The sequence below is a fragment of the Colletotrichum abscissum genome, assembly GCF_030869225.1.
Source record: "Colletotrichum abscissum strain IMI 504890 chromosome Unknown Scaffold_9.1, whole genome shotgun sequence".
Classification (NCBI taxonomy): Eukaryota; Fungi; Ascomycota; class Sordariomycetes; order Glomerellales; family Glomerellaceae; genus Colletotrichum; species Colletotrichum abscissum.
The window spans coordinates 195,746-215,116 of NW_026850536.1; the positions used below are offsets into that span (position 1 = coordinate 195,746).

At 51.8% G+C, this 19,371-nt stretch overlaps 8 protein-coding genes across 8 annotated transcripts; 4 read left to right on the plus strand and 4 right to left on the minus strand.

Moving 5' to 3' along the window:
• Positions 1-958: 958 nt before the first annotated feature.
• Positions 959-1,580, plus strand: CABS01_04565 (uncharacterized protein; the record flags this gene model as incomplete). Its single annotated transcript, XM_060537936.1, has 2 exons — positions 959-1,093; positions 1,158-1,580. 2 exons carry the CDS (start codon positions 959-961, stop codon positions 1,578-1,580), a joined length of 558 nt encoding a protein of 185 aa, XP_060389598.1.
• A 760-nt stretch (positions 1,581-2,340) lies between these two features.
• On the minus strand, positions 2,341-3,906 carry CABS01_04566 (uncharacterized protein; the record flags this gene model as incomplete). The annotated part of the gene is made up of 9 exons (XM_060537937.1): positions 2,341-2,583; positions 2,640-2,807; positions 2,874-3,082; positions 3,136-3,213; positions 3,267-3,326; positions 3,375-3,395; positions 3,452-3,566; positions 3,625-3,781; positions 3,836-3,906. The coding sequence occupies 9 exons, from the start codon at positions 3,904-3,906 to the stop codon at positions 2,341-2,343; spliced, it is 1,122 nt and encodes a 373-aa protein (XP_060389599.1).
• Positions 3,907-4,932: 1,026 nt separating this feature from the next.
• Positions 4,933-5,391, minus strand: CABS01_04567 (uncharacterized protein; the record flags this gene model as incomplete). Its single annotated transcript, XM_060537938.1, has 1 exon — positions 4,933-5,391. One exon carries the CDS (start codon positions 5,389-5,391, stop codon positions 4,933-4,935), a length of 459 nt encoding a protein of 152 aa, XP_060389600.1.
• A 1,358-nt stretch (positions 5,392-6,749) lies between these two features.
• Positions 6,750-8,380, plus strand: CABS01_04568 (uncharacterized protein; the record flags this gene model as incomplete). Its single annotated transcript, XM_060537939.1, has 9 exons — positions 6,750-6,820; positions 6,931-7,033; positions 7,099-7,213; positions 7,345-7,404; positions 7,462-7,539; positions 7,594-7,796; positions 7,860-7,892; positions 7,948-8,082; positions 8,144-8,380. 9 exons carry the CDS (start codon positions 6,750-6,752, stop codon positions 8,378-8,380), a joined length of 1,035 nt encoding a protein of 344 aa, XP_060389601.1.
• Positions 8,381-9,324: 944 nt separating this feature from the next.
• CABS01_04569 (uncharacterized protein) lies at positions 9,325-10,314 on the plus strand (the record flags this gene model as incomplete). The annotated part of the gene is made up of 3 exons (XM_060537940.1): positions 9,325-9,717; positions 9,779-9,795; positions 10,164-10,314. The coding sequence occupies 3 exons, from the start codon at positions 9,325-9,327 to the stop codon at positions 10,312-10,314; spliced, it is 561 nt and encodes a 186-aa protein (XP_060389602.1).
• A 396-nt stretch (positions 10,315-10,710) lies between these two features.
• On the plus strand, positions 10,711-11,520 carry CABS01_04570 (cupin; the record flags this gene model as incomplete). The annotated part of the gene is made up of 2 exons (XM_060537941.1): positions 10,711-10,853; positions 10,920-11,520. 2 exons carry the CDS (start codon positions 10,711-10,713, stop codon positions 11,518-11,520), a joined length of 744 nt encoding a protein of 247 aa, XP_060389603.1.
• Positions 11,521-12,933: 1,413 nt separating this feature from the next.
• Positions 12,934-14,472, minus strand: CABS01_04571 (beta-glucosidase; the record flags this gene model as incomplete). The annotated part of the gene is made up of 3 exons (XM_060537942.1): positions 12,934-13,768; positions 13,822-14,054; positions 14,107-14,472. The coding sequence occupies 3 exons, from the start codon at positions 14,470-14,472 to the stop codon at positions 12,934-12,936; spliced, it is 1,434 nt and encodes a 477-aa protein (XP_060389604.1).
• A 3,811-nt stretch (positions 14,473-18,283) lies between these two features.
• On the minus strand, positions 18,284-18,685 carry CABS01_04572 (uncharacterized protein; the record flags this gene model as incomplete). Its single annotated transcript, XM_060537943.1, has 1 exon — positions 18,284-18,685. A coding segment is annotated over one exon (402 nt), but the record flags the coding sequence as incomplete, so codon positions are not given.
• Positions 18,686-19,371: the final 686 nt, after the last annotated feature.

A 19,371-nucleotide genomic window follows, 5' to 3' on the forward strand; every position in this document is an offset into this window, starting at 1 on the left:
TGAATCAGGTCCAACTATAGGGATATGGGGGTAGATATCCTCGAAAGACTGCACGTCATACGGCTCAGCACCCGCGATCCTCGTCGCATCAACCCAATTCCCATGTACAGCGGAACGAAAACCTTGAATCCACAGTCAGATCGTGGCTGAATGATACGACTAGGTTCTTAGGTAGTAGACGCGCAGCGCAGCTGCGGACTTTATCCGGCTCGGTGGTCTTGTCTCCATGCGCAACGAAATGTGCTTGGGTGGGCTTCGTTCCGCGCAACGGGTTCTACTGGACTTTTTAAGTCTATTGGACGACATGAAGAATTAGCGGATAGCAGACTAGTCACGTCTGCTTTGTATGCTCTGCGAGAGCCCTGGAGACCACTGTTTGTTGATGAGTATCTTGTCAAAGGTGTAGGAGGGATAGTCCAATGACACAACAGAAGACTTCTCTCATACACATATCTCAGACATGACAATTCAGACTGAACTTACCGCATCATCCCTGACTAGAGACACTGCGCCCGAGTTTGGTTTCTTTTGAGAAACGCAAGGCCTCGCTTACGGATACTTGATAGAGAGGACACTGTCTCAGCACTGGGCTGTAAGTCTATATTTTTTCACCAAAGTCTCCTCAATGATACTCAAGACATCATCCGTCGGGCGTCACAATAGTCACCATATATGCAGGAGAGATCAGTTCAGACCTACCACCGGGTAAGATCTCTGCCACGGAGATTCGCCGTCTTCGGGTGAGGGCTGCGGCAAAACTCCGAATCCGTCTCCAGGCCAGTCGAGCCATCTTATCATCATCGTACAATAGAGGTATAATAAATAATATGAAGCTTGTCGACTCTACGGTAAGTAAGTGCATTTTCAAGTTTTTTTTTATCAAGATCCTTATTCCCAGTATTTACTACTGATTTGATGCCACTTCTTTGTCATTGAGCCAAGCAAGAGCCCAATCCCAATGGCTTCAGGAAACTACACGATGGACCTGGCGAGGTTCGCAGCTAGCCTCACTTCTAAAGCGCTGCCAAAGAGCCTATACGGCACTCCTCCTATTCTCGTGATCGACATCATCACAGCTATGCTGACCGACATGGTTAAACCTGTCTATAAGTCTTCGACGGAGGCACTCAACCGTCCACGGCAACGGCGGACCCCAGTCAGTCGCAGCCATAGACGGCTCAGAGACCACAATCTTTGGCGCGATGTATCTCAACGGTATTGCAGCCGGTGCATTACAAATCGAGCACGTCGTGCTGAACGCGCATCCGTCCTCCTCTGTCCTCCCCGCTCTGCTAGTCTACGCCTCCACTCGAAACACAAACACCAGTGGCGAGGACTTCCTCACTGCTCTCGCCGCAGGCTACGAAGGCTGCGCGCGAATCGGCCTCGCATCATGCTCCTCAGTAGAAGACGAACGTGGTTTCAAGAACCCGGCCATCAACGGACAGCTCGCCATGGCGGCGGCGGTCGGTAACCTCCTCAGCTGGGACGCCGCGACCATCGCGTCCGCTATGGGGCTCGCGGCATCAAGTTCAGGCGGTCTCGTGGCTTTCCAGACGACGGACGCCAAGACGAAGTAGATTCACCCGGGCCACGGCGGGCCATTAGGCATCGAAGCTGCGCTCATGGCTCGCGCGGGTGTCACGTGCCCGCCAGATATCTTGGAGAACGAGATGGGCTTCCTGCATGCCTTTTCGCCGGAACCGACCTATACGCAAACTCTGGCTTCCTTGAGGCCCTGGTGGACAAGTACAACCGTACTACCAAAGCTCTTAGTATTGAGGACGATGCCCAGTCTCTGCGCTCCTTAGTTGAGAATATGTGGAAGGAAGCAAACATGTCCCACGTGTATGACGGAATTGTAAAGGTTGGAAAGAGGCCCGTTGGGAATAGGATAGATTAGTATTTGTAAAGCTCACTTGATATCATAGGCCGGGACTTACACGCTCAAAGGTGTGGAGGCAAATCACTAATATCAACCTTGTGATGTTGCAACTTGCAGGAGACTTGACGTGCACCCATCTTCAAGTTATATGCTCCGATAGTTTACACAGCCGAGATACAATATGACTCATACTGACTGCGACGTGACAGCATACACAACTTGGGAATATCTCGACCACTCGGAGTAACAGTCAAAAAGAAGAGACGCATGTGACACCAGGCATTCACCAGGTGCCACCGATCTGATTATTACTCAAGCTATTTGAGGCAATTACTTCTCCTGCATTACTGAAAACTTGAGCCATTTCGCGAAATTGTAACTTCTGAAATAAGATAGGCTTTATCACTCAAAAGGAGCGTCTTTGGACATGGACGCATAATCCCAGCGCCATCGCTTTACTTCGTCTGCTTGAGCGATTCCGCCTTCTCCTTATGTATTCTGATAATGTCCTCTAGCTCAGGATCATCCCCAAGTTTCTGGTTCTGCGCCTTGTCGCCCTCACGAAGCTGGTCAAAGCTAGCCTTCAGGTCTTCACTCGGCACCAGCTTTCTCGACTTAATTACGAACTTGTCAAGCTTCTTGTTCAGCTCCTGGGTATCGTGTTCATCGAAAGCGTCAGCAATATCCTCAATGATGGTCTGTGCGCTCAAAGGTCAGCATCAAAGTCTCTCAAATAGGTCAATGTGGGACTGACAGGTAGAGATGTATAGGCCTGCGCCGTGAGCTTGGCCTGGTGAGCATAGAGACGACCTGTGGCGAGCTGCTGGATTCCGTCCTTCATCTTTTCGGCCATCTGGTGCTCTTGGTACTCCCTATAAGCCCAAGTAGCACCCATGATAACGGCCATTGCGATCAACCCGTACTGGATGCAATCGTATTAGGGTACAACCTCAAGGTCACAGGAAAAACCAGACAATAGAAGACTTACAATTCCACTTCTGACCATCCCCCTGGCCCCAGCTGCCGTTTCAGCCGCGAGCTTCTCTGCGTCACTCAACCCATTCAGTGCGAGCTTCTCCTCGGCTGCAGAAAATTTTGAAAGCTGCTCTGCATCCCATTCGAGCATACGCCGTTCGGCAACGGTTGAGATCTCTTTGCCAGTCTGCTCATTGAACTTCTTGGCGAGGGCCGCGAACGCTATATGCTGTCAGTCAATGTAGTCCACTCCGCCTCAGCTCCCAAAAACTTACCCTCCGTAGTGAGCTTCCCGGATGCAGCCTCCCTAAACGCAAGGGCTGCCTCCTCCGCCATGGCCCTGTTAACGGCGACTTTTGACGATAGTTAGCTCATGAGGTTCTTCCCATAGATGTTTAGTGTTTACCTCTAGAATACGATGGGCCCAATTTCGCAAATGCTTCCGATTCAAGCTGCAATCCGGCCTCTGTTCATCGTTAGTAGATGCCACTTATATACGTAGAGTTGTTCTCACTGATTCTCGATGCATATGAAACTATAATCACTGTCAGACCCATCCATATAATCCACGTTGTAGAAAAGTTAACTCACAGGCTGCCATAGACGCCACGAAGTCTCCCAACCAGATTGCTGCATCAAGAGCGTCCCTCAGTTCCGGATGCTTGATCATGTCCAAGACACCTTTGGGTTTGAGCTCCTCGATTGTCTATCCTTGAACGTTAGTATTCTCCTTTGTCGCTACCAAAATATAGAAGTTGGCTCACCTTTCTGTACTTCTCAGCCTCCTCCTTGGGCAATTCAGCCATTGCCTTATTGAAGAGCTCTTCCATGCTATTCATTCCATTCTTCTTGAGGGTGGCCTCGACCGTCTCCTTGGCAGCACGGCAGAGCTTGAAGAAATTATCCTGGAATCCCTTTACACTAGACATCAAGACGTCAATAATGCCAACAGCAAGAGTCAGGGGACAAGCCTACTCGTCCTGAATAACCTGAGTCTGAACGATTAGGTACAGCGAGCGTTCTTTAGCCTCTTCGTAGCCGAGCATGATTGATGTATGAAAGGTTCTGGGGATGTATTGGTTGAGCTTGAGATTTTGTTCTGCACAGATCAAATCTTGGTGTCAAAGACATTCTGACGGCACGATACGGTTTATATAGTCTTGCTTCGAAGCACGACCGATGCGTCGGCCATTAACGAAGCAATCTTTGAACACGGCGCTTCCAAAGACATCCGGTCTATGGACCAGTATCCGTGACAGCCCTTTCTCGCGTTATGTCGTCGGCCACTGCTTTGCGACTGTGAGCCATTGCGCGTGAATCGACAGGAAATATCCTCACGAGTCACCAGACGGGACGGAAATGTTCTGGGCCTGTTCAGCCGCTCTGAGCAAAGCAACCCTGGTTTTCAGCTCCTCCACTTTGCCCGACGCGTTGCCATTTTTGATGATTTAACTAGGTCAAGACTGCGTAAGCCACCCACCATCCCAACTAAGGCGAGCCTCCCGTCGATAGATCAGTAGTACACGAGGTTTGGGATGGTTCTAGACTGGATACATCCGTGAACGCAAAGAAACCATGTGGCAGAACCAAGACCGCGCGGTTCGTTGGCAATAATCAGGGGACTGGGGCCTGGACCCTGGGGCGGGCCGCGCCGCAGCGGAATGCCGGGCTCCACTTTACGGCGGTTCTCGACATAGTCAGTGCTTTAAGTGTGGAAAATGGCTGCAAACTCACGATTAAGAAGTCTTCAGCGGGGTAGTGTCCCGATACCTCGGCGTTTCTAGGGGTCAAGGTGGCAAACTCCGTCGCAGTCTAGCGGGCGCTAACTTATGTCTAAGGGCAGTGCCCGCTGACTTCTCACTAATGCTCAGCGTATCCTCCAGCATCAAGGCACAAGCTACAGCAAACGACCATCCGGATCACCAGAGTGAACGAAGCACGCCCGCTTATGTCCAGAGATCACTTTCGACACAATGTCATCCTCGGCATTGAATCAGCATATAAGATGCCCCTCGTAGTAGTGACCACAACAAATTTATGAATGTTTTCTATTATGATATCGTGTACTATGACTATTTGTCTGAGATCGAGATGGCCAGCTGCAGGGTCGTATGAGCAGCAGTGGGATGGATTCTGATCTTCCACTTGACATCTGAAGGGAAATCGTAGACGGTAGAAGGGTCGTTGACAGGTGTGAACCAGTCCTTCTTTGAGGTCGATTCGTTGCCAGTCCAGTACGAGACCTGGTAATAGGGTGCGGTGCCGATCATGAAGACCTGGACGGGTGCATGGATCTTGACGCCAAACCACTGGCCAGAGGCCGAGTCGTTCCAGTGGCAGGAGCCGTCATTGTAGGAGACGATGCTCGAGGCAGCCTGGGACCATGAGTAGGTCTCGGTGGAGAATTTGGCGAGTTCTTTGGCCGGAGATTGGTTGATGGTGTCAACGACTGGATCGGCAGGATAGTCCCCTCTCTCGTAACTGAATACGGTCTTGGAGGCGTTGGTAAATTCCATGGAAAAGTCAGGCATGGTGGGCGAATTGAAGAGTGAGTCTTGTTTTGAGTTTCGAAGAGCAGATTGAGGGAGATGTATTTGGGATTGATCTGAGGATTGAATGAATTATGAGGAAATATGAGGAAATATGAGTGCCGAGTCGCAGGCTATATACAACAGGAAGGGATCATGCAATTGCCGTGTTTCGCTCAATCAACCACTTTTGTTCAGCAACAGACCGTCGGTCCCCAGACCATCAACAGACTACCATAGCTCAGCTGACAACAACTCCAAGCTGAAGTCAAAGATGAGTTAGATCGTGTTCATTGCCACGATGCGATTGTGAGTAGTTCGTCCGGTCTAGAACCCGCATGTCGGGCACAGCGATCGGTCTCGAGTTACCTACTGGGGAAAGACAACATGCCAAAAAGGGATTGAATCGATCTGCCTGACGAAGGCCGAAATGGGGTGATGCAGTTGGGGCTTCTAGACTGCCGATTGAACGAACTAATTACCCTGGTTGTGTACCAAAATGGCTAGATCGCCAGCTGAAGAGCATCCAAACCTGGACCCTTGTCGCGGCTGAGCCGCTACTTCAGTTAGTTGGGAGTATTGGTGAGGATAACAGCATGTTGTAGACGGCACCGCCGGTGATCCGGCTCCTTAAGGACAGGGATATCGACAATTTGCCCCCCCCCCCCCCTACAGCTACCTTGACATCACCTATGTAGGTATTGGTAGTGTAAGTGCCTTACTATGGTGAATTGGCGGGTGCGCTGGCGTTTGATTTGCTAAGGAGGGCTACTGAGTGCTCTCTAGTAAGCCCTCGATATCCTCATCCCTTCTCTGCTGGCCGTCTTCAGGTGGCTTTGTGTCATGGGTATCGGAGGCAGGCTTCTACCTTATTGGCTGTACGTGGCCGAAAACCAAAAGGTCTATGTTCCAGACCTCAAGGAGATGGATTCCACGTGCCTCTTTCGGCACTTTCCCATCATCAACTAGAGCCAGCTGAGACTACCTGGCGAGAAATAAGATAGTCTCGTGATAGTACCCTGGCCAATGGTTCGAGCGTTTTGGAGCGAGCCACGGAATATCAGCTTGCTGGCGAAACTTTAGATCACAATCCATCGGAGGTTGTACTCAACAGAAACGCGCATGTACAAGCTGAACCAATGTTTAGACCTGAAAGGACATTGTTGATCTAGACTGTCATAGACCTCTTGTCTATTATTGGATGTTCGTCGACATATCTAGCTGACTGGTCACTGTCGGATCTGCCTCAAAAGCATTCTCACGTTTGTTCGCATCTTCTCGAAACTTCATTCCTGTGGCCAGTGTTCGAGTTGCATACTTTCTCTCTCTATCTGACTAGGGCATTGAAATCAATTGCCAACATGGTAAACAAAGAGAAAGCCGTCAAGCGCTGCGAGACCTTGATCACGCACACTCGGCTGCTGCAACAGACGTACGTTCCCTTTCCTCCTTTGAAGATGCATTGAGTCGAGATTGACGGGACAAAAGTACGGAGAAATATCAGGCAGAGTTTGCAGCGAATGCTAAACAGGCTTACGCGAGCACACAGACTGCGCTCAAGAAAGCAGGTCTCTCCAGCATCGATGATCTGGTGAAACAAGTCACTGCTGAGCTTCCAAAGAAGGAAGCGGATACTTTCCTGGCGGTAAATCAGTGCTACATCACAAGCCGAGTCGGTCTCCAGAAAATACTGACACTCAATCTTACCAGGAGCTCGACAAGATGAAGCCAACCGATGGCATGATAAACTTGCTCACTGGAGGAGCTAAAGAGTTCGTTGACATTGGAATCTACCTCAGCAAGACTGTTTCTTCATTCCTTGCTTGTAAGTCTCTGTTGATAATTGGTGATCGCAAAGGCACATCTAACGGTGTCACAGTACACTATGTATCCCAAATAAGTACACAAAAAGAGGCAACGACCGAAAGAGGTGCCGCAAGACTAACATTACCATAGGGAAGGGATTGGCTTTGGAGTCCAAAGCGTTCACCAGGATTGGCCACGCATACGCCAGGAGTGAGGCACCCGAGACGAAAGTCCTGATACATCATACCTGAGCTGACATTTGTGAAGCGATTGCGCAACGAGCTGTGGCTCTGGAGGCATCCCAAGCTGCGCTGGCGGCTTCGAACAGTCAAATGTCCGCAAGTGGTAAGTAAACACAACCGAATCAGACTCTTTCATAGACTTGACACGGGGAAATAGAGATTGCAAACTTGACTGAGAAGTTCAAGATTGGAACTGCGGAGGAGATCCCAATCATTGAAGAACAAAGCGGAATCGCACTTACCTCTGAGGAAATCGTTGCGCAAGACGCCCTAAGTGTTGTACGGGCGGGCATGTTGGAGGAAGAGATCATCGGGGCCGAGGCGATTGCTGCAGCTCGAGGGCTTGCGCGAGCTGGCATCGTAAGTTTTTGTGAATGGGCGCGTGTTCATATGGCTATGTGCTAATCATATGATGATTGACAGTATGGACTCATCGCAGCGGTGGTTATCTTTGGGGTAAGCATAGCAAATCCTTCCACCATTGTTCACATGCTGACCTTGTTTTCCACAGGCCATGGAACTCTTTTCCAGTCTCAGAGAAGACGCACAGGCTGCGAAACTCAAGGCAATCATTGACAAGACTTCCACTGCTCGGCTCTACGTCCAAGTCGAAGAAAAGACCGCAGTGGCGTATTCGTCTCTAAATGTACGGCTCGATAAAACGTTTTCCCCTGTGGGACAGATGACTAGGACTGACACAAGAACAGGCTGAGATTGAGAACATTGCGGAAGCATACGTTGACAGGGAGGCCAAACCCCAAAAATTCCAGAAAGCACTCGATCGATTCACGAAGTCGGCCGGCAATTTGCTACCGAACGTAGATGAGGTCTACGCCCAGCTCTTCGAGGGTGATGCGCAGGGAGGGTCATGGGTTGGGGATGACCCATCTCTGGAGCAAATGAAGAGTATGCATGATGATGAGATCAAAGTCCGTAATAGCTAGTTTCGGATATCAAAGTGAGCATAAATGTATTCGATCAAACATAGCATTGCAGTACTCGGTATGAAGCTTAGCATATAGGTACGGAGTAGCCGTGACAGAAACTCTAGCAAGAAAGGCTGCATGATTTGAAGAAGTCCCCTGCTCAACTTTCTCTTGTGTACTAAAGAAAGGTTGTATTCGCTCAGTGATGCAGAAATCGCAACACGGAGAGAGGCCTTTTCCCAGAGCACGCTACCTGAACTACATAACTTATCTTCACCAAAAACAAAATCACAAAATACATGCAACACCAGGCATTCGCCAGTCGTCACCGACCTGACTACTACTCTGGCCCTCACTGGCTTGTCTATGGGAGAGCGGACGGGATCCCGAATTCTCCAGTGGGTATGGTCGCATGTGGTGATTGTAGGGTTGGGGACGGGTCATGTCTGCATGAGCGACTTAGGCGTCCTCAGTTGGGGTCGAAGGTGAGTAACACCTAGACCAATACAACTCTCTCTTCGGTGTAGGATTCCATGTCTCGGTCGTACCGGCAAGCTGGTGACCTTACCTTGCTGACCGACGCAGTTATGGAAGTCGATATCCCGAAGGAATTGTGAACCCCTCCCGCTAGGCTCGGAAACCGCCGGTCCCGGACCCAGCCCAGAGGGGATTGGATAAGCTCCAGCTCTTCTCAAGCCAGAGGAACCAATAGGTACGTGGGTGTCTCTTTCCCAGATCACAATGGAGACTCTGTGGGTAGGGCGTCAGATTCTTGTCGGTGAAGGACCGATCCACCGGTCTAGCGTCGTCGTCATCTCGGTGTCGACCGAGCCGACACCACAGGGTTTTGCTGAGGGAGCACTGAAGAACATCCCTCTAATTCAACTCCTAAGTCTGACTGTATTCGGATTCCCGGCTGTTTTCCCTGGGTCCGATAAGCACTATGCTTGTAAAGCTTGGCCATGGTAATTTGTGTAATCTACTGGCTGCTGCCAATAACCCAAAGATCCGAACAAGGACCCAAACACTTAGCATTCACAGCAGGGTCGAGTTCACATCTCGTAGACAGCTGCTATGGAGTCTTGACTCTGGGTGTTGGCCAAGGTGCCCATACCGCAGGTGAAAGCTGCCAACAATCAGAGCTCATAAAAATAACAATATCCGCCGGCGCCGTGCGAAAGGAGACAACAACATATGAACAGCAATCCTGTCCAACATCACAGGTGCCTGTCCAAGCCCACGTGGTCGCATCCCACCTGACCCGGAGCGACACTGATCCGCGAGGCGTAGATCAGGGAAACAAGACCGACCGGCCGGGTTACGACCCTGCTGGACATCCTTCGGTGCAAGGGTATGTGAGGAAACGAAATGGCATTCGTTTCGTGTCAAACAAATTTTCTTGGGATGAATAAACAGAACAACATATGCATCCTGTTTGTCTTCTTCCCCCGTTATTTTTAGGTTGGGACGAGAAAGACAACAAGCGCCGGAGGGAGAGGGTTTGGCGGGTGCACGTTGCACAGCCGACATGTGGGGCCCGGGTAGCGGTCTCCGAGAAGCGCAGCAGCGAATGAAAAGGCATCTTCAGTGGCGCTACTCAGGGCTGAGCCTATGTGTGATTGGATCAGAGACCCGCGGCCGCAGGAAACATTTCTCCCGACTCCCCCAAAAACAAACGTCGACCGGGATTACCAATTCGACATTCCCCATCCTCCATCCTGCTTCTCCAACCTCGTGGCCGATGTACATACCTAGTGCAACGACCCAACTCCGCGCTAGTGCTGACAAGTTGACAACGAAGGAAAAAGAACTCCAAGCCCTGTCAATTCTTACCGGACTACACTGCTCCCGAGGAGGAACTTTGTGAGCCATGGCACGTGGGAGCCGTGTCTGTCCGTTTTGGTCTGGGTCTTGTCATCTTGAAAGGCTACCTTAGCTGGGCTAGCGAGTGAGTTGGTTTTTTTTTGCTGCGGACAGGATGTGAGTTGAGCCGAACGTTGGTCGAGTGCTAAGCCTAGCCATCTTCCAAGACCATGCGGGATGGCTTTTGGTCCACGATGGATGAGACCTGGAAGTTGGAAGCCATCCCAAATTAGACTATGCACACCAAACTTGAATTGTTCACGTTCATCCCATTCAATAGATGGGATGCCAGTATATAACTAGACATCAAATCCCGCTCTGATGATGGCTTCTTCTCTTGCATCTCATCACACAGTGAACGCATAATAACATCATCTCATCTTTCCTTGAGTCTCCTCTACTTTGTCTCCTTTCCCACTTTGACCAGCAATCTTTCGGCATCGTCATCTCTAGCAAGCGTCCAAAGCAACAAGAACACATTCAAAATGTACTTCACAACCAGCTCCGTCGCCCTCACCCTGGCCCTCGCCTCCTCGGCCCTCGCAGCCCCCTACAGCAGCCAGACAACCTCCGCTCCCGCTCCCACTTCCACTCTGTCCCTCACCCAGCAGCTCTTCCTCGCCGACACGTAAGTCCCTTACCCTCATTCTCAACCTCCTCCCCCTCTCCTCAACATACTAACAACTTGAAACAGCGCCGCAGACCGCTTCAAGCTCCTCCCCGACGACAAGCAATTCATCTTCGACTTCAACCAACCCCAACAAAACCCCGGCAAAGGAGGCGAACTCGTCGCCGCCAACCGCAAGACCTTCCCCGCCCTAGTCGGCACCGGCGCGGGCATGGCCGTAGGCCGCGTCGGCCCCTGCGGCATGAACACCCTGCACGTCCACCCCCGCTCCTCCGAGCTCCAGATTGTCGTCAAAGGCCGCCTCATCACCGAAATGACGCCCGAGAACGGTGTCGTCCTCGCCGCCGACGGAAAGACCCGCCGCGCCATCCGCACCGAGCTGGGCCCCTTCCAGATGACCCCCTTTTACCAGGGCTCTCTGCACACGCAGTTCAACCCGGACTGCGGCGACGCCGTGTTCGTGGCGAGCTTCGCTTCTGAGGATTTCGGCACCGGACAAGTTGCGGATAGCACCTTTGCCTTGACGGACGATGTTATCGCTGCTACGTTTGGGCAGAGCATCGCTGGTGCGGATATCGATCGCGTGCGCAAGGCTATTCCTGCTAGCATTGCGCTTGGGGTTGACGAGTGCTTGAAGAAGTGCAACATCCAGAAGCGTGCTTTGTAAGCTGGTAGGAGAAGCACTTGGGGGATAGTAATGGTGTTGGCGAGTGAGCGTTGTTGATTGCTGTAGAGAGCGTGGCATCTTGCGTCTGGCAAGCGAGCATTTGGTTTGGTATTCGGATTATTGCATGGACCCTGGGCGTTTTGCTTTGGAATTCTTTCTCATTCTGTTTGCCCCCCCTTCATCCCCTTAGCTAGCATTTGCGGTTTTGTTTTCGTTCGTTGTATCTAGATTTGGTGAGCAACTCATAAGAAATACGTAGCATCGAGGAAAAAATGAAATACCCTGTATATACGCGGTTGACTAATTGCAACTCTTCTCAAGACAATGCCTTAAGATAGCCAACTAACATCGATTTATGCATATACTGAGATATTATCATCCACATCGTACCTCATGACACCGTGCAAGCTCGCTGCCGTCATGCTCTAGCAAGCATTGTAGTCAGGGCGGCTTGCTGCGCCTGCGTCGCCTCGAGAGGGTACTCTGTTATTGGCAACTGTAGGATGGCGAATGCTAGGGCGGACACATAGAAATGATGACGCGAAAATCGGATCGAGGCATTAACACATCATTGAGCATGAACGTTCGTTGATTGGTTGGACCGGACCGTATAGCAAGTGACAGGCCCAATAACCCCTGATCAAGGTCTGAACTACCCTAGAACAAACATCAACGGACGCTTGAAAAGCCATCGTGTCTTGTCCACATACCACTCTACATCACCTCCCGTTGCTCTCGGGCAATGCTCATACACGCGGTCTCCAAGCACGTTCTCACATAATACAGTTCCCCTCATGGAATAAGATTTTCCGGTCCTAGATACCCCGCTTCCCCTCCATGTCATGACCGATATTCCGTTTCACATAAAAGCTTCCTCCACATGTTCCTCGAATAATATAATATAAGATCAAAATAATACGTGCGTAAATGGGTATAGATGAGAAGCAAGCCGATCCGAAAATATGTAAATGCTCCTCGTCAGAGGAGCCGAGTAGAAGATACCCGAAAGAAAGCTTTGCCTGCTCGTGTGGTCAACACGAGGATGCTAAGATAATAAACACTAGACTGTCGCGATAGTATCGCAGGGATTCGATGTATACGTCCAGATAAGTTATTATGGATGAAAGTGCCATGTGTTACCGGCGTGTACGCAAAATTTGCCGCATGATCGTAAGCGGCGGGTCGAAACGAAGAAGTGCCAGCAGCGCAAAAGTTACATGGCAAGCGAGCTTGCCCAAGGGGTGTGAAGGGTACATCCGATCGAGTGGGCTGGTTCCGAGACAATCGAGGTCGGCTGGTGGCAGCAAAAGGACGGCGCTGCGTCGTGTTGACAAGCATGGACGTGGAAGCGAAGAACGGGCTGCTGCTGCTGGCTATGGCGAAAGAAAGAATACGACTATCAACTGAGCACACTCAGTAGAGGAATGTGGCTGCGACGAAGGCGATGACGAGGCCCGCAATGGCACCACCGCCTTGCCTAACACCTTCGTTCTCCTTGGAGGTTGTGGCGGGTGCTGATTCTTCCGTTTCTGTGGCGGTGGCGGGCTTGGAAGTCGTGCCATCAGAGTCGGAGGACGTGGTTGTCGAATTATCGTTCTCGTGGAACATGCCGGCCATGACAGTGGGGGCGCTTGACGTCGTCGAGGAGGCGGAGGTAGCTGCGCTGGAAGCCTTGGAGCTGGAACTCTTGACAGCCTTGGAGGAAGGCGCAGCAGAAGAGGACGAGGGGGGCGTCGGGGTCGGTGTAGGCGTAGGAGTAGGAGTGGGCGTGGGAGTCGGGGTGGGAGTGGGCGATGGAGCAGCGGAAGACTTGGCGACCTTGATTTCAACCTTGGTATCCTTCTCGTTAGAGTCGTCAGAGTCGCTTCCTCCAGAACCGTCAAGAGGGAAGACGATGATGCGACCCTTCTTTCCCTTGGGAACAGTGACAACGCAGTACTTGGCATTGCCAGCGCCGGTGCCGGCTTGGTTGCTGGTCACCTCCCCAACAGCATTGGCAGAGGGGTCAATAGAGCAAGGAGTGCCATTGCAGCCGCCATCAGGGCACTCGATCCTGACTCCGTAGGTAGGCTTCGTGTTCTTGAGCGCGGAACCCTCCCAGATGGGGTTGTAACCGAGAGTGACGAAAGTTCGGCCCTGGCCGTCTTGGTTGGCTCCCGCGACGTAGGCAGCCCAGTTACCAACTGCTTTGGAGGAGTCGCCCCAGATACAACCCTCATCCGTAACTCCGGGCGGGTTGATGTAGTAGCTAGGCATCATTAGTCTCTTCGTTTTGACCCATGTTCGAGACAGTCAACTCACTGAGCACTGGTGCTGCACCAGTAACTAGGGTCGGGAACAGCAAGGGTGATTGACTTGTCAATGACGCTGGGAATGAGCATAGCCTCGTTGCCCGGCAGAACAGTTTGGCAGAAGGACAAAGTCTTGCCACACTTGTTGTAAACCTCAACGGTACCTGCTCCATCAACGCAGTAGGGAGAGCCCTTGATGGGCTTTGAGGCCTTGCCATCAGAACCACAGTACAAGCCACCGTTCTGAGCTGGTTAGCCTGCGAGCTGCCGTGCGAAAAGTCGGGGGGATTCTTACCATGGACGAGGGATACGTGTAGGTCGAATCGGGCTCCCATTGCGCCATGACTTTGCCGGCTTTGCAGGCAATAGGGCAGTAGCTTCCTTCAACACAGGCTTGATCGGGGCTCATAGCAAAGCCATTGTTCATGGCACCGGGGACCTTGACCAGATCGCCATCGCTGGGCAAACTGCAGATGGCCTTGCCATCAGAAGTTCTCTTGATGACATCCCTCTCAGCAAGCGTCTCGATCTCCTCGTTGGGGCCCAGACCGGACTTCAACTTGTGAAGGTGTCGGTGAGTTCCATCATGAGCCTCGGCGGGTTGGGCAGAGAGCAGGACCAAAGCCGAGCCCACGGCAGCCTTAATGGTAGAGAGCTTCATCTCGGAAGCGGGGTTTCGACAAGAGTCGACGTGGTTTCCTCCAAAGACAATTCAAAAAGAACAGGATCTGATTCCTGGTGGTCGGCACGTCGCGCAACGTGGTGACAATGGCGGTCGGATTTTGGCGTTCGGATTCAATGCTACAACATGGAAATGGCGAAGTGGAATGGCAACAGCGCGTGAGCGTGTTGGATTCGTAAAGAACGTGATGTCTTCGAAAGCGAATGACTAGACAGCGAATGTCGGTGTAAAGAGCGGAACGTCTCAAAGCAGAGACTGGGCAAGGCGTAAGGATGCGGTGCAAGGACAAGAGAAAGAAAGAGGAGAACGAGCGAGGGTGGAGGTGGCAGGATGGGTCGACGATAAAATGAGAGAGAGCAGCAAGGTATCCGGGGTGGGAATCGTTCAGCCTACTGGGCAAGCCGCAAAAGGCAGAGAGGTGCGTTGACAGCAACCTTGCGCGCGATCCTCACGCTGTTGGCCATAACGGGGGGAAACTCGAGGGGGACCTGGGTGGACCAGGGCCCTTTGAGGGGCAGGCGCAAGGATTCTGGCTGGTCATGGCGACATTAGGCAATGGGCAAGCGGTGATGCTTGGCTAAGCCGGGGGGCGGTTGAGGCGGACAAGCGTCGATGCGACGAGCTTGATGAGAATCGCGCAGTTGGAACTCGGAAGAGTCGAAGACTGGCCGGGGGTTAAGGAGACGCAAGGATTCGAGGCCCGGGGGGAAATGAAAATGACATGGCCCCTCGACCTTGGATGAACTCGCCAATCAGACAGGGCCATCATCTCGGCAAAGCTTGACTTGTTCTTGGAAGGAGCCAATGAGAGATGTTGCGCATCCAAGCCGTTGCTGCCGTTTGGAGCCAAACGAAATGAGGGCACTGGTGCACGGTTCCCAACGGGGTCCCAAACTGCCCGGCCGGGGTCGACGAAGCACTCCAGGCTGCTTGATACGTACCTATCTATCTACTTGTATACCTGTCTGTACCTGCATAAGTTTGCATTGTTTCCACGCTCGGCCAATGAAGTCATGCACAATCAGAATGTATCCACTACTCACATCTCAGGCATCATCTCTGATTGGTTGCATGTACCCAAAATTTCCATTGTACGTACCTTTTGCCCTTTTCCCTTTCGCTTGCATTTACTGCCAGTTCCATCGCGTCCTGTCGTCGACTCGTCCAGATGGAAACTGGGAACCATCTCCAGAAAACAGGGGGAAAGAACAGACCGCACCGCTTCGTTGGTCGGCTAGGGAGCGTTGCCTATTTGGGCGATGAATGAGATGAGCTTTCTGGCGCCATTGACAATTCGAGCGCAGAGAGGTGCACTGGATTGACAAATTGGCACTCAGCGACCACCAAAGCTGGTGAGAGACCGCCGCTCGTAATGTCACACGCGCTTCCTGTCATCCAATCTTAACCTTCAAGCTTAATTCCACGTGCTGTCACGGTAGTAAACAGGCTGCAGGCCATCGGTTGCAGTGCACTGTACCTACGGATACTTGTAGTTGTACTCGATCCAGACTCGACAGAATTTTCCTACCTCTTCCTGTCTTTAGCCGACTGACTGTCATTGACTGAGACAAATGCTGTGCCACAGCCACCTCCTTGAACTGGAACCCGCATTCTAGTGCAACGAAAGAATGGGCGAGAAAAGACCGCATGAATCACGTCGTCGGTAGGCAGCGGGCTAGTTCTAGTAGCCTACAGGGGAACACAATGTCTCGGGCGACTCTCAACGGTATCTTTCTGCCGCACTGGAACGCGGCAAAGCGCCTTCTTCAACACACAACGCCAGTAACGCCACACGACCCAGCGGTCTTGCCTTCTGCTTCTGGAAGAAAGTCTCCAGTTGTCGCGGTATCTGGCACAGATTCCACTGTGCCGAGGCCTCTCCGTAACTTACCTAAGGTACTCCGTAGTCAAGGTAGGTACTTAGGATACCTTAGATAACCGGAGAGTGGGCCGTTCCTTCTCAACCCCTTCGCGCCCCTTTCGAGCCAAGACTTAGTAAGAGAAGTCTCTCAATCGCTGGTTGTCGCTCCGCGCAGGCTGGCAGGCTCGCACCACATACCGAAACGTGCTTGCCCTTTTTGAACCTCATCCTCCGCCATCTTCAAACCTCCAGCCGGTCACCCCCAGACCAGGACGGACTTCTCTTCCCTTTGTGTATGCAATGTCGTCGACTTGCTGAGCATTTACTGCACAACTCCAGGCTCTCGAGGAAGAGGAGATGCGGACCCCTTGCCCATGTGGGCATTTTGCATGAGCCTCATGTCATGAATCTGCCTCCACTTGCAATCCACGTGCTCCGTGCTTTGCCTCTATACGCAGCAGAGACTTTGATCTGGAAAGAGACCGAGCAACCCTTCGCCAAACGTCCCCATCCGTCCATCTCCATCTCGCCTGGGTGAACGAGCCAACGGCAGGGAACCTGTCAGGCCGTCTGTCAGTCGTCAGCAAAACCGCCGAACGCGATCTATCGACCAAGCCCGTGCGATAGATCTGGGGACGTCGTCTGTGGTCACTCCCTTCTCGGCTACTGGTGACGGAGTAAGGAAATTGCGCCTACCAAATTGTGCGAGATTGCACCAGAGCTCGTGTGCCCGGCGTCCATTCCGGACCAACTAGCTTTGTATTCGTACACTTGCGGCAGTCGCCGATACGCTGTGTAGTGTTAGTGTTAACCTCCATCGGCAGACATCATGGTAGTTGCCTCACTCGATCAGCTTCACAATGTTGAGCTGAAAGCTGTGCCTCCTCGGCCAGCAATTCTTGAGCTCCTCCATGGATGAATCTCGTATCCGAAGGGTGGCCCTCACCAGTTGCTGATCATTTGCAGTATTGGGTGGAAAGAACCTGCACTGTCGCTCTTCTAGCCATCAACCGAGAAATACGGCCTGTGGCCAGATCACGCCACGCCCGCTCTGTTACTCGCTTGGTTTGATGAGTAGGAACTTGAGCAGCCCTGTGCCCCGCGCTAAGTGCTACACAACAAGCTCATATCCTCAGTCTTACTTGAGCTCTTTAAGAGTCCTGTACTGGAGCAACTCTTGACGCATGTTTCGTTGTGTCGGCCCCCTCTAGCAGCGGCTCTCGTATGGCGAAATGGAGATCACTAACCGGCCGACATCGGGTAGCAGCTAAGCTTGGCTCAACAGAGCAACCTCAACCCCACTGAGAGTGCAGGCCTTCCTGTCTTGTTGTCAGGACCCGGAATAACCGCGACCACTTCAAACCTCTTGCGACATTGTTGATGGTCTAGTATTGCTCAATGACTGTCGAGAGCCGCGTTTGTCATCCGTTGAATGGCAGCTTGGTTTCCGTGGTCGGCTCGTGGCAATTTGGTTAACCTCCCGTGAGTTAAAGTGGACTGGACGCACCAGCAGCTCATCAGCACTGAGTTCGCAGTCAACGAGCTAGTCAGGGGCCAAAGAAACCATTGGGAACTTTGACGGAACCGGTCCAAGTTCTCAACCATTAAGTTCCGACCAAGGTTGAGATAAAGCCTGGCACTGCGTCTTCTGGTCGCGTGTTGCGGTATCGAGTAGTGGCTAACATCTCAAATATCGCTTTATCATTTAGCTTGCTCTCTTCATATCGATGACGCCAGTCGGCATCCATAGCCGTATCAGTGACTTGAACTGCTTTTCCATGCGCAAAGATGGTAATCAGTCCTGCTTCATAGCGTTTACATTCAGCAGGCTGATGATTTCTTTGAGAGCCACCTCTACAAAGTATCTTGCTTAGGTCCATACTGTTCCAGTTTCACCGACTGTTTCCTACGCCTTTGATTTCTCATCGTCTACCTCAAGCCTACTCTCCTGCACTTCGCTGGTTGAGCCTCGGAGGTGCCGACCAACACCAAGCACGCCCTGCTACTGTGATATGATGGATGGCTGTACGTTATAAGCAACCGGATTCCAGACATAATCATCGATTTGATACCAGTTCTACTGGCAAATCGAGGTCGGTTGTCGTGCGCAGGAGAAGCTTTGCCGCCCCAGATCGGCACGTGGCGTATGCCGTTGTACACGCTACCTCCCGACTTACGGACGACTTGTTCGCTGTCGAGCGGGATCCCGTGGTAGGTCTCACCGGCGGGTACATTCTCGTTCTTGTCTCCGAGTATGAGTTCGTGCTTGAGTAGGGGTCTCTGCGCAGTGGTCGAGAGAGAGGATGCCCCAGTGTCTGGGCCTTTGAGACCTGGGAAGACAGTGTGCGCCGGATCATCTGCTATTCGCCATTGTCTTTCGACACTGGAAAGTCATGTAGATTCCAGCTGTCGTAAAAGTAAATTGAAGCGCTCATGGAAGTTAGATACTGCAGACGACATCTCCCAAGACCAAAGCGGAAAGTATTCCTATACGTAGCATAGGGTACCAAAACTAAACCACACGTAACTGAAGGATCTCTCGAAGCTTTCAATGGGATTTCCCCGACATCAGCGTGAGCCGTCCAGCAACCCTTCTCAGCTCCTCTTCGTCTTTTCTTCTCATATACCGGAGGCAAACGTCTTGCCGTTGGCCATGCTGGCCTAGACTCATGGCTTACTTGAAGTCCCGAATATATTCAAGATATCTCCAACACGACCAGTCCGAGCAATAAGCAGTGTAATCAAATTCTGTCGGAGAAACTAACTTGCGGCAGTCCCTACCGACCTATCCATGCAGTGGAATTACCCATGTTATGCCTCTAGCACTGGGCTGGGTTGAAGACACGATTATACGTACCTTCCATTCGAGAGTACATCGACATCATATGGTATCAGTCTCTTACCTATCACCCTCTTACCTATAGGAAGTTCCATGTCCTCATGATGAAATAAGCAAGCACCGGGCCGGATGGTCGGGGACTTCGGGCTGTAGATTCCTAAAGCCCGCTCGCATACTT